Source organism: Squalius cephalus (assembly GCF_949319135.1).
Source record: "Squalius cephalus genome assembly, chromosome: 24".
NCBI classification, from domain to species: domain Eukaryota; kingdom Metazoa; phylum Chordata; class Actinopteri; order Cypriniformes; family Leuciscidae; genus Squalius; species Squalius cephalus.
The window spans coordinates 23,760,292-23,773,858 of record NC_137145.1 but is presented as its reverse complement, the minus strand read 5'-3'; the positions used below and the strand labels follow the sequence as shown (position 1 = coordinate 23,773,858).

Genomic DNA, 13,567 nt, shown 5'->3' with positions numbered 1-13,567 from the left:
AGCGAAGTATTCATACTTAGACATATAGTCAAACCACCTTAGGCAATCATATTGCAACACCCTGGCATCATAGCAGCAAGTTTTGCATGGGCACTCACAATTTAGGTTCTGAACCTCAAGTCTGAATTTCCACGCTCCATCATTCTTCAGCATTAACTGCATGCATATGCTATTGTTTACATTCTCTCTTAAAAATGCTCATTACCCAGTATTTCTCTGCATGTTTGTGTATTGACATTAACACTTATACCTACTCTAACCCATGCATGTTTCAAAGTGTACTCATGGTCAATGCATGCTCATTAAATGCATGTGTGTTTGTGTGCATGTCATCATGTGTTCAGAGCACTCTATCTCGGTCTTTGGCCACTCTCACGGGCAGTCAGAGCTCTCTGGCCTGTAGCGCTGTAGACCGGTGGCAGATTGGAGCTCATGGCCCCAGCGTAAGTACCGCCTCACTGAGACCTCAACCCAAAGGGTCATTCTCTCCACTTGCTGTGTAACTTGTGTTCCCAACTAATTTAGAGGCATTTATCACCTTGCAATATCTGCACACACTTAAGCTGAATATCTTGACTGTTTCCACCTTGCTGAAGCACATGAAAAAGTACTCCGTTTCGAACTCTTCCTAATCAAACACAACTTCAAATCATCAGCTTGTTAGTTGAGACTGGAAGACCTGAAATAAATGGGTAAGATAAGGGAGGCTTCTGGGAAAGTTGTTTGGAAAGTCAGTTAAAAGGTTAAATTACCCAAAAATGAAGATTCTGTAATCATGTTGTTCCAAACCTGTATGACTAACAAAAGAAGAATGTCCAATCTGCTGTTTTCCATACAATTCTGCAAATTTCTGGGGGGAAAAAAATGTCTTTTGTGTAGCCAACAAACGTCTCTAAGCAGCCAGCATTGGTGAGAATGCCCCTTATGGAGCTTAAGACCCCAACCCCAAGTTCACCTTTCTCAGCTTATATCCAGTGTCGGCTGGTTTGCACAATTGCTCAGTTTCTTTGGGTTGTCTAAGTAATACGAGATTAAGAACATTCCTAACCACTAAACCATATACACTGAAGTCCTGGAAACAAACACTCTTTATTTCTCTCTATGTGCTTAAAAGCACAATCTGAGCTCAAGAAAGCTCTGTTGTTTTGATCAGTTTAGCTCAAAGGCCCATAAAGTCTGTTTTAAAAGTCTATGGAATATGATTATGAAATATGTGATTTGTTCAGCCTGATTTTCATAATGTGGAGTTAGTAAACATAATAGCTGATTCACCTTGCTAATTAGAGTGCCATAAATAAACCATCCTGTTGGCTGAAATGACACACAACAGGAGCTTAAGCAACACAAGCTTATGGATCAAATTTGCTGGGAATTCCACATTCATGGGAAATGGCTGCAGTTCCCAGTCACTAGTGACATCCAGCCTAGTTCTCATTTAGCTGTTTGTTTTAATACTATAGTCGTCCACTATAGTTAAAAGTACCCAAAATACATCCCATAATGGTTAAACAAGATAAACAAATACAGTAAACCTTTTCCTGTTGCAAAGTTTGAGACATTTTGTGCTGTTTCTCTGCAGGACGATGTCTTCAGTCCTCATGGACAACCGAGCTACCATATCGACACTCTAAGAAAAGTAAGTGCTTTACACTATAAATTAATGACACAAAAAGTATTTGGACACTTAGAATTGTATAAATGTTGCTTGCTTTATCAAATGCGATAACGTTCAGATGTTTTGCTATACATACTCATGAAAAACAATATGCAGTGATGTTCAGGAATATCATTTAAACTTCTCCTTATGACTGAATCATGTACGTCCTCATCTGTGGTTGTGTGTAATGTGCTAATGAACTGGACTGAGATATGGACCCAGTGGGCACGCCTGTCTCCAGCAGTGATTAATTAGCTCTAATTAACAAGCGCTGCTTTAAAGAAGCCTTAGACATGTTCGAAAGCTGATCTTTCTAGCACACAAAACCAACTGTGGATTTTCTCACTACTGACTGCAATAAACACATGGAAGGAGACAATTATTATTAAACAATATCTTAAATTGAGATTTAACTGGCTATAACAGTGTATGTATGTATATATGATGCATGATTTAGTGCATCAAAATTTGTTGTAGATTTACTGACCACTTGGCAAATATTTTATTGGCAACTTTATTTGTTCTGTTTTGTGCCATTTTGTTTGTACTTGGTGAGTTACTTTTGGACATTTGTTTGAAAGTGTCCTTGAAAACAAAGATGCAATTTGTTTCATTGTGGAATTCTTGGTCTCTCGGGAAATGAACCATTTAGAGAGGTGGATTAATTAGAATTAAAGGTCTAAAAGTGTGACGCTTCTTCAGTCAACATGGATGTCTTGTTCTTCTAACCAGATTCTTGGTTCATTGAAATCTTTCCTGGGTACTTTCTGCCCCCTGGTGTCTGAAAAATGCATCACATCATATAAGTAGACATTTAGACAAATGCTTAAAGGACCATATTTCTGTCTAGTCAATGAAATGTCAAGAGTCTGGTTAAAGAGGCCTGTTCCTCATCACAGAAATCTCATCACAGAGACCATACATCTTCTGTATCTCTGAAAGTAGCTTCTGTCTGGTCCTGTGCCGAAACCTGAGAGTTAAATGCAAAAATCACTGCACTGACTTGTTTTAGCTTTGAGGAGAGACTAGAGAGATTGCCATTGGTTGACAGTGTGTAGTGATTTAACTGGCAGAAATACTGTGTGCATCTCTTGATGGTTTGGATACTGTGTGCATTCTCATCTCAGGTGCCTTTGATGAATGGCCAAATGTGTGCTCCTGTGAGACCTCCCATGAGCTGCGGTCAGCCCCCGATGGCCCGCCACCCCTCACGAGAGCAGCTCATCGACTACCTGATGCTCAAGGTGTCCCAGCAGCCCCCCGGTGCTCCACGGGTCCCACAAGAGACCCTGCAGCAGGAGGTGGGACCAGTCTCAATATCAATATGTGCATTTGAAATGTTGTTACATCTATGGACCATCATGCCTAACACAGCGTCTCCACTGGACGCAGCAGTCGAGGCACCAGTGTAGACAGCATCACTGATTATAATGGGTTTATAGGCTCTGTTTACACCTGGTATTAAGATGCGTTTTGGTCGATCGGATCACAAGTAGACGAGGAAGACACATTCCTGTTTACACCTGGTGTTTTAATCCGTCTCTTTTGTCCACTTTCTTTAAGGGGAGGGTCTATGGGTGGGTAAATGTGTGGTTATTTCAGATCTTTCAATCTAATGGACGAAATAAGCTCAAGCAATTTACAAATTAATGCGACCAGAGACGACAGGAAAACACAGAGAGCAGCAGCTTTAGTTTCTGCTCTGACATTCGCAAGACCAGCCGAACGCTGTGAGTGTGTGTTAGAAATCAGGAATGATGAGAGAACATTGTGATTTACGTTTTTCATCTTCAAACCAAACTTGGGTCTCCAGCCGACAAAGTTTAAATCCCGCCTGGCTAGAGCGCTTCCCATAATGTTTACTCGCTAGGTCAGCAGGAGGAGAGAAAATGGTCTTTACTGGCTGTTCGAACACATTCAACCACATGAGTGTTTACACTACGAAAGCAATCTGGACGAATGCGTTTTCATCTACCTCTGAAAGTGGACTCAAAACGTTCAGACCTCGTTTTCTCCTGTATTTAGCATCGTCCACTTCGGATCCGATCGACCAAAACACATCTTAATACCAGGTGTAAACAGGGCCCTATTTACTGTTGTCCCGCCACTCGTGTCTGGTGTAGACACAGTGCTAGTCAATATGAAATCAAAGTGAACCCTCTATGCTTTAATAAACATTTTTAGGTTTTATTCCAAATAAATTTTGTAATTATGTAAAATTGGATAATGCTAGCTAATAGCCAAACAGATATTTAGGCATCACTGTGATGTGAACTGAAGCGCTGTGGTTTGTGTGACGCGTGTCTGTCTTGCGTTCGCAGCTCCATGTGAAGATCGAGAAGAATCCTGAGCTGGGTTTCAGTATATCAGGAGGAGTGGGGGGTCGCGGGAATCCCTTCCGCCCAGACGACTACGTCAGTATTTCTCTTTCTCTTGCCTTTTCTTTTGAAATACGTGTGCACATCCATTTCTGGAGCTTTGATTTCAATTTATGATTCCAATAAACTCTTAAATCATAACTGATCAACAGGGCATCTTCGTGACGAGGGTTCAGTCGGAGGGACCGGCTTCAAAACTCCTTCAACCTGGGGACAAGATCATCCAGGTCATTTCTACCACTTACTATTCACATATTGTGTCTTATCCATACCTTAGTAATTCACTAACACCAGTTAACATCCACTTCGCAGGCAAACGGATACAGCTTCGTTAACATCGATCACGGACACGCCGTCTCCCTCCTGAAGACGTTCCCCAGCACCGTCGACCTGATCATCGTTCGAGAGATGGCCGCATAACTGACGAAACTGAATGTGCACTGTCTTATTTTTGTACCGAGAGGAGCCAGTGCTGTATGTAGTTAATCTGAGCTGATGTGAACGGGACGAGCTTTGACCGTCGGTGGATAGGGGCGAAACCACTGCATCAGGTGGAAGAGTCGGGAGCATGCGCCTTCACTGTGGGATAGCCTGTTGGTGCAGTCCAACTGATATGAAACCCTGTGCTTTTTGTAAAGATAGTTTTTGTTTTTCATTTTATAAGACATCACCTGGATTGAGTCCTTATGGGACATGAGCTGACCGCTTGAGGGCAGGGCTCTCGAACAATTCTCACTCGTTTTTTTGTTTGTTTTTTAGCGTTTTAAAGATTTTTAAAACCACTTTCATGACCTGTGTGAGATTTTAAGTTGGAAGACAATGCTACGTGCGAACTGTGGTAATATGAATGTAGAACTGGGGTGAGCTAAACTGAACTGGATGTGAAATCTGTTGGCCTGGTGGTCAGATTACCCTTGTGAAGGAAACTTCCTCTCATTGGGATTGATAACTTGTTTCATCCACCTCAATGCTTGAAACTCTTCTAGTCTTCTCAGCTTTCTCCTTCTGGAAGTTTCCTCCAGTGAAATAAGAGTCTCTTCCTGCAAACTTCCACCGGACAGAAGTGGAAGACACAGACTTTAGCCCGGATGCCACCGGGAAGGATGCGCTGAAATGCTCCCTGCACGTGAAACATGGACAGGAACGCGGTGAAGTACTTCCGTGAGGATTTCGAAAGAGAGCAGCCTTGCTAAAAGACTGAAACAGAAAGTGGTTCAAGTACCTTAACCAAAGCATATTGGGACACTGTGGCTGGGCGGCATGAAACTGCTGGCACGTGAACCTCTTTCCTCTGACTTCTACAACACAGCCACTCATTCCCAATGCCACCGAACTCATCCGAAGCATTCGCGCTCGAACGTTTTATTTTTTTTCTTATTTCAATTCGGAGTTCATCAAAACCGTTTTTTTATTCTGTGAAGAAGATTGTAGATGTGATATTTTATTCTCTTACGAAAACATTCTAACATTTGACTAGTTGCAGTCGTGGACGTTTGCTATTGGGGGCTTCGAGAAAACGACATGTCAAGTGCCATAGACCCTGAACTGTCACAAAATGGGTTCGACCCAGAGCAATACTCGTACAGATCCACGCCGCATATTCAGTGGCCTTATTAGGCTGGCGTATGACACGGTGGGCGAAAGAGCAATAGAAAGTCGTTTATTCCATTCGCAAGATGCAGTCAGTTGCGTTTTTATATAAATAAAGAACCCATTTAGTATTTCTCGATTGATACCGCATTTTATATTGTAAATCTTTTAAAGACGAAAACATAGGAAATGCCGTTTCAGATTTTTTTGTAAAAAAAAAAAAAACGTTTGTAAAGTCTGAATAGAGTGCGAATGAATGTCTCGTCACATTAGCGATTGCACTGCTGTTTCCAAACACCCCTTTGAAGATTATCATTGCGTTGTCTGTGGATCCATCAAACTCTTCAATAGCAAAGAGATTCGAAAAGCTACGTTAATCGGTTGTATTTGAAGTAGTCACATTGAAAGGCCATGATTTTTTTTGCCCTGCCTGCATTTGAGGAGAACGACCCACTGTCGATTGTAGTACTGTGTGTATTATTTGCATGAAATTCCTCCTTTTGATCGTTCTTCGCTGTATTCTTCAGTAGACTGGAGCGCTAACTGAATCCAAGTAATCAAATTAACATACTGATAATGTGACAAATCCACAATTTGATGTGAAAGAGCACGGTCGCCCTTTTTACAAGAGCTCAAATGATTCGCTATTGAGTTCCAGTTTTAATTTAGGATGCTGTTATGCTTTGGGTCAACATTGCCTATGGACTGTAAATTAATTTGCTACATTTGATTACTTTTTTGGAGTAAAAAATGATTAATCGCACAGTTTAAAGAACATAACGTTAGTGGATAAAACTACGCCCCTCATCTTTGCTGTGAATGGTTCACTCAACACATGGTTTTGTGGGCACCGTTACTTCCATTTTGTCACGAGTCAGTCTAGCGTAGATCCCTCGACTGTCACTTATTTTATTTTGTCTGCGAAGACATTGTAAAAACGTAATAACGAACAGTGACTAAAAAAAACTGGTGTTCTTTTTACTGTCCCACTTTTATTTTTATTTATTTAGTACACTTTACTTTGACTTTAGAGATTACTAATCAACATGTAAATACTTTTTTAAAAGGTTTATGATTTGTTCTGGCATTAGTGATTTACGTTTTTTAAAACCAGCAATAACTTGCATCACAGAAGCAGCCCTTTTAATGTATAGCTATGTCAAAGGTCTCTCCGCAAGCAGCTTCTGTTAAGATGATCGTATGCATTTATTCAACATTCCAGATTTTGTAAATAAATTTACTTTCCATGGTGTCCTGTGGAAAGAATAAATCAACTAATGCTCTTTCAAGGTGTATGTTTGTTGTCTTTTTTTGGTTCTGTTTTATGTATTTATTTTTGTACTGTACAGTCACTGTATTGACCAAAGCAATTCAACCATTCTCTCAGTAAGTTCCCCTGTAGTCAATCATTTTATCCCTTAAAACTCATCTTTGATCACAAAAATTACATGTTTTTTCCTTGGAAAAAAAAACTCTACACCCTTCCCTCCATTTAGTATATGTGGTTCTATGAATATGCAAATGAGCCCCGCCTCCACTCACTCACTCAGCTCAGAGATCCACTCGCTGACAATCACACATTGATCTGATTGGTTACAAGGTAGTTTGTGACGTCAGAAACACCAGCGATTTCAAACCGTGTTTTTGAGACTGTCTTTGGTTCACTGCAGTTTTAAGGAGAAAACACTCAGCAATGGTGTCGACTTATGAATTTACACATGGTTTGTCTTAAAGCATATTAAAAACACCACATAGACACACAAATGATATTAAAAACCTGATTTTCACCACATAAAATACAAAATATATTTTTGAATGTGTGTGTTTTGCATAATTTAGAAAGTCAAAAAGGTTTGGAAGGATAGTGGGTAAATGACTGAATTTTTTTCAGAAAGATGATCTCCATGAATCCGGCTATTTTGGGCCACAGTACGAATGCATCATCAGGTGTGAGATGTTTACCTCATATTTGTCATGAACAATCAAATGGCATGTTTTTGTTACAAGCCCATACAATATTTCAGTCCATAGTGACTTTATCTCGCTCTTTGACGTCTTTCATCTTGTGGAGTGACTCTTTTGAAGTGTGTCCACAATCTCAGTCATTAATCAAAGCTGATAGGTGTTAACAAAGACTGTAAATGGGTCTGTGAAGTAAAATTAGATGACTAAAGTAATTTAATCATAGCTTTTATCAGGTGCAACTCAGTACTCTGTTCACTGAAAACGCATCAACGATTCGAGGGAATGCCTGAAATGGTCAAACGTAAGGATATAATCAAGCCTTCAGCACCTTTATTAGCTTCATTCCTGGGCTTTGAAATCACTTAAAGAGCAGAAAGCAGCGAAGCCGTTCCTTCACAGGGAGTGAGAGCTGGTGTCGGATCAGATTCCAGCTCTATATATAACCTGGGGCAAAATACGAGAGTGCTTTCAAAACAGACCCAGGGTTGAAGACATCCCACTAGAGACTCGTTTCATTGTTTTCCTGTTGACAAGATTTCAAGCCAAATGGTTCTCAGCTTAATCATGATTGTTTTAGTATATAATGTATACATTATGTCCATTTCTACAAAAAAATCTACTTTTTCACACACAAAAGCGACACATAAAGCTTGGTTTTTAAGGAGAGAAGTTTTTGAATGTGTAACACCAAACAGTGCTGTCTATAGGAAACTCACTACGTCTTGAGGCAGCCAGTGTTCAGTGTGTCCCAGTATCTCCATCTTGCGTCTGCTTGGCCCTGATGGAAGCGTGTTGTGATTGGATCAACGTGTCCTTCAAAGCGAGCTGGGCTCTGGCTGTTCTGCGGGTCAGCAGATCACAATGCGCTGACATCTGATACAAGCTCGTGTAAAAATAACCCTCAGCACACCAATGGACCACAGAAAGCCTCTGCTTAAAATGTGTTAATGTTTTGGACCTCGATATAATCTGACCTTTTGAACTTTTGAACACATTTTTTGGCTGCTCTTTTACTCAAAACATGATGTTGCATCCAGAGCCATACAGTAATACTGTAAAATCACAGTAGCCTAATATGAATGACAGTGACGGCTAATGCCTGCTAACTGGTGTTCGGGTTGAAATTGTGGCAACATGGCACATTGAAAGGGTATGCAGATATTATCAGTACTATCACAGTACTCAGAATTCATTTAGAAATCATTAGAAAAAAAGTGCAACTTGTGATTTGTCTGCCTCGATATGTCTCCAAACATCAAATTTAGGACGAACTCTTCCATTTACAACATCCACAAGCTGTGATGAACAACAAATGTCAGTATTTGAGTCATGACAGTGCAGGGTAACCCCTGGCCACTGCACTAGAGCGATTGCTTCACAGCAGAAGGTTGTTTTTGTACAGTAAACTTGTTGTGACTGGCGCATTAGGCCACGCCCCGCGGAGCTGTCAATCACCGTGACGTCACGCCCACTATTAAAGAAAACCAACAAACAGCAGCCAGAAAAACACACATACACACCGAAACACACACGTCAGCGGACTAGCGGCACAGACCAACGCGAAGGGTTTAATATATAGTCTCTTTATTCCGGGAGCGTCTCTTTTTACTCATATAAGGCAAGTAAAACACTTTCCCCCCACATTACAACCTTTTTAAAAGCTCATGCTAACGCTACAGGGAAATATGATTAGTTTTTGGTGAAATAACCAGCTAATAAGCCTAATATCTTTATTTCCAGAGTTATTCGTTGGTGTAATGTCATTTAATGTGCTAGCGGTTAGTCTAAATTGATGAAGTTGGTGAGTTTAACCAAATATTGCTGTTAGCTGATGCTAGCATGTTAGCTAGTAAAATTAGCCTGTTGTTCCTTTCGACCTAAAAGCTGAAATATGATACGAAAACGGCAGATTTATGTTTAAACACAAGTGTTTTATTCGTAACGCGTTGTTTGCTTCGCATTTAAACTGATTTTGTCCTTCAAGATACGAGAGATGAAAAATAAGAGCGTTTGCATGTATTTCTCTTCAAATGTTTATTTAGATACAGTTAACTTGCTGTTTATGTAGTATTATCATTAATCGACTATTTTACAGTCTATTACAGTGTTTTCGGTGTTATTTTGGTGTCGTTTTGCGTGTCGATCGAGATGTTACACAGGAAACTCGAAGCCCAGCTAGTTTGTGTGTCTTTATCGCTGAGCGAATGAATAAACGTCTTTAAAAATAATTTCCCCGCCGTTTGTTCTTCAATATTTTGCCTGATTTGTTGTGAATTGGCGTTCTGGTGGTGAATTGTTGTGTTTTTTATATTATTATCAAGGTTTGTGCTTTGGCTCAAACAGGAAGAGTGCTTGAAACAAAGGAGAACACAAAGCAAATTCACCCTGACCCCGATATAAAGTAGATAAACAGCTTCATTACCATCCATCCTCACTCGTTCATCACCACACACCCCTCAGACCGAACACAACACACACTTTGAGGGCAGCAGCTGTTGTGTTGAGTGCTTTTTGCGCTTTATATGCCACTGTGTGTTTGTTAGCCGTGATGCTAGTGTTAGCATGACTCAGTGGATTTCACGAGGCCTCAAACTCTTGATATATCTCTCTCTATAATGTATAAAAGCACACACACTATGTGAATAACACACACATACCGTGTTTGCAGTGTAAAGTGCACTATTAGACTTTGTATAAGCTGTACATGTCTTTTAAATGCTTCATATCTTGGTGCATTGAGACACGTGAGCATCTGTTTTCTGCTGTCTTTCTCCATTTATGGTCTTTTTAGCTTCATGGTTTGCTTTTGTTCAACTATTTGACTTGTTTAATCTCTCATGTCTTTGTTTTGCCGTGTATTTGCTGTCATCCAGACAGGGATAGGTGAACACAGATGGCCAACATGCGTGGGAATCGGCTGAAGGAGAGAAAAACAGCCCTGTAGGGGCTTTGCCATTTTTGGCTTTATCAGAATATATGAGGCCATGTGTAGGGAGGAGGGCGCTATGCAAACCAGCTCCTACTAGAGATGTGTGATGTAATGGAGGCAGGTTGGACAATGGGGGGGGTATTTTTGGTCGGGGACACACCAGAAGCTGTTCAGGACAACATGTCACATTGCACCCTTGTGACGGATGAAAACTAATCCAGCGGTCCATGTGAGCGAGTGCGAAGGGCAGCAGGCTCACTCACACACACGTGACGCGGGCCATGTGGCGGGTTTTCAGGGGAAAACCTCTGATGCCAGAAGGCGGAGGTGAAATGCTGCAATCTTGTTTACTTGCAGACAGGAGGCCCTCTGAAGCCGCGGGCCCTCGCACACACACACACACACACAGGGTTCAGGTTCATTGCTGGAGAGCGTTGCATGTTTCCGCTCGGATGGGGAGTGGGTTTGCTGCTGTGATCCGCCTCTGCTTGAACAGAATGTTCCACCTATAGATATATTAACATCTCACTGCATTTCAGCATTTACCCCTCAACACCGCATAGTCGTACGCACTTCTCTTCCTCCGAGTGCTCGCAGTGCCGCCGTCTCAGTCGCTGATGCCAGGGCACTGGGTATTGAGGATTATTTGATACAGCCGCAAATATTTGAAAAGTTAACTATTATATAAATGGATAGTTGTGCGCAATGTGACTGTGGACCAGAGGTGGGAGATATGATAAATCTTAAAAATTCATGATAATATCTTTATTGTGATATTATTTAGTCTGTTTTTTAAAAAATAAGAACAAACATGCAAATAACAAACAATAGGACAAATACAATCTGTGATGCACATGTCAAGCAGCGCTTTAAGTTTTTAATGTCAGTAAGGTCTATTTATGCAGTAGTGAGTAATATTGTCCATGTATGTTGCTTTATCACATTAACTTGTGTCAGTAACTTCTGTGCAGCACAAAGCTGCTTATTTACATATTGTAACTGAAATGGTGTGACAAAATATCATCCGACTGATACTTTGGACTGTCACCATGACATTGTTAGATCGCCCTGCCATAATCACTATTAAGAGTTTAGGTCATGCTCTATGGGGGAGCGTTTCATTTTAATTGAGTTTTTAGTGTTTTTTTAACTCATGACACCACAGAATTGTTTAAAATTAACTTTTAAAAATAGATGTGAAACTGGTTTGGACTTGTGTTCAAACCAACAGTGAATCGTTCCAGAAACAGACTCTGATCCACTTCAAGTGCTTTAGAGTGTGAACGCTCCCTTCTGTTTAAAATGGTGCAACACCTCACACTCACACAGTGTTGTTTTTGTTATGGTGTCATGTTGTGTGAACCGAGATCTGACTATTAATGAACGGAATCACTACAGTGGGCGTGTAGACTTAATGAAGTAGTTGTTGTAAACAGTCAGTAATGAATAAGAAAGAAACAGAATCAGTAGAACAAAAAAAAAGTGAAGTTGAAAAACTTTTTACAGCAGTATCAAACATTGAGAAATTCAGAAAACGTGTTGCCAATAAAGCACAAAAATGGACAATGGACCTAGGACGGTGGTTCTCAAGCAGGGCCCCGATAAGTCTTAATGACTCGAATAATTAAAATGCTTTAAAAACTCTAAATAAAGATGCACCACATTAAATTGGCCATGATTCATAAAACGCTTGTACGATTGGATTTGATCCTAAAAACCATGGATTTTATCCTATGCCAATACTGAGGAACTAGTCAGGATTTATACAATAAATATGCAACACGCGTGAGGGCAGTTTAAGTGCGGAACGCCACGATGAGATTAACACAAGCACGCGTGGACATATTTCATATACTGTCTTAGTGCTCCAAACATGAACCAGCACTGCGAATGCGCACATCTCAGGACTTCAGATGATATAGATATATATGTGAAAATACAGACACTGATACAGCCGTGCGTCTGAAGGCGATGACAAATTATTCCGATACCCACAAGACAGTGATGTAGACCGAAAATTCAAAGAAGAATGGACAAAAAAAGTAACTATGCCTTTATTCCTTCTGTGTTAAACTGATGTGTCATTTGTTCAGTGATAGTGCACGTAAAGAAAATGAAAATAGTTTTAGACATTTTAAATGTTCTTCCTCATTTTTCATAGACCAGTTTCTTTTGGAAGTTTAAAGTGTTGATATTTGTAAGAAGTTATCAGAACTTGTATGATTTGTTCATGATAGTTGTTAGTAGTCTTCACTGATAACTTTTGTGAGTTTGTTGTCCTAGGGTTATATATTTAAAATGCATCAAGGTGCGCCCAACTCTGTTGTTTGCTAGTCTTTTCTCCACTTGCATTTAAATATTAATGTGTCTGTATTATGAGTGTTGTAGGTCTGTGTTTTATTGGTCCCATTCTCTACTCTCCCACTTTTCCACAGCTTTACACGCCCATTTCTTGTCTTTTTCAAATCTGAGGTATGATCGAGTAGTGACTAAAACAGGGTGTTTCTCGACACTTTAGGAAATGCATCACAGAAATAATTTGTCTTAATGATTTCCTGAAAGAACGAGTAAAGCCTGGCCAAGCCTATCAGGCACGTGTGTGTTTTCTGAGAGCGCGCTTGGAATTCCTTGATGATGAGTGCTGTACCCTATAATACATTCTTTCATTAATTACTCGCCCTCTTGTCGTTCCAAACCCGCAAGACTTTCGTTCATCTTCGGAAAACACCAGTGATGATCTTGTTTTGATGAAGTCTGATGCTTTTTGATGCTTCGTTCATAGAGATCATAAACTAATTCATTTGAATTGAGTGGTTTAGTCAATTTTCTGAAGAGACACGATCGCTTTATATTATGAACAGATTTAATTTAGGCTTTTATTCACATATAAACATTCATCAACTCACACATCAGTAGCTCAAGCATGTTCGCTTGACATGCAAGAACCAATGAGGTTCATTCTCGTGTTACACAGCACGTTTGAGCTTCAGCAAGAACCAATGAGGTTCATTCTTGTGTTACGCAGCACGTTTGAGCTTCAGCAAGAAC

General features: G+C 40.3%; 2 protein-coding genes across 6 annotated transcripts in view; both read left to right on the top strand.

The window, feature by feature from the left end:
• Positions 1 to 6,554, top strand: part of erbin (erbb2 interacting protein) — a 69,975-nt gene extending 63,421 nt beyond the window's left edge. The window contains exons 21-26 of one of the 2 annotated variants that reach the window (XM_079861898.1): positions 345 to 443; positions 1,580 to 1,636; positions 2,785 to 2,958; positions 3,979 to 4,071; positions 4,188 to 4,262; positions 4,348 to 6,554. In XM_079861898.1, the coding sequence (XP_079718024.1) occupies positions 345 to 443; positions 1,580 to 1,636; positions 2,785 to 2,958; positions 3,979 to 4,071; positions 4,188 to 4,262; positions 4,348 to 4,455 (606 nt within the window). In that variant the 3' untranslated portion in view covers positions 4,456 to 6,554. The remainder of the gene's footprint in view (positions 1 to 344; positions 444 to 1,579; positions 1,637 to 2,784; positions 2,959 to 3,978; positions 4,072 to 4,187; positions 4,263 to 4,347) is intronic. The other variant, XM_079861899.1, reaches the window with a different exon arrangement.
• A 2,504-nt stretch (positions 6,555 to 9,058) lies between these two features.
• The window catches only part of zfand5b (zinc finger, AN1-type domain 5b), an 8,167-nt gene continuing 3,658 nt past the window's right edge, over positions 9,059 to 13,567 (top strand). Inside the window, exons 1-2 of one of the 4 annotated variants that reach the window (XM_079861897.1) lie at positions 9,099 to 9,208; positions 12,462 to 12,561. The gene's annotated coding sequence lies outside the window, so the exon portion shown is untranslated. Of the gene's footprint in view, positions 9,209 to 12,461; positions 12,562 to 13,567 lie in introns of those variants that run through there. The other 3 variants (XM_079861894.1, XM_079861896.1, XM_079861895.1) reach the window with 3 other exon arrangements.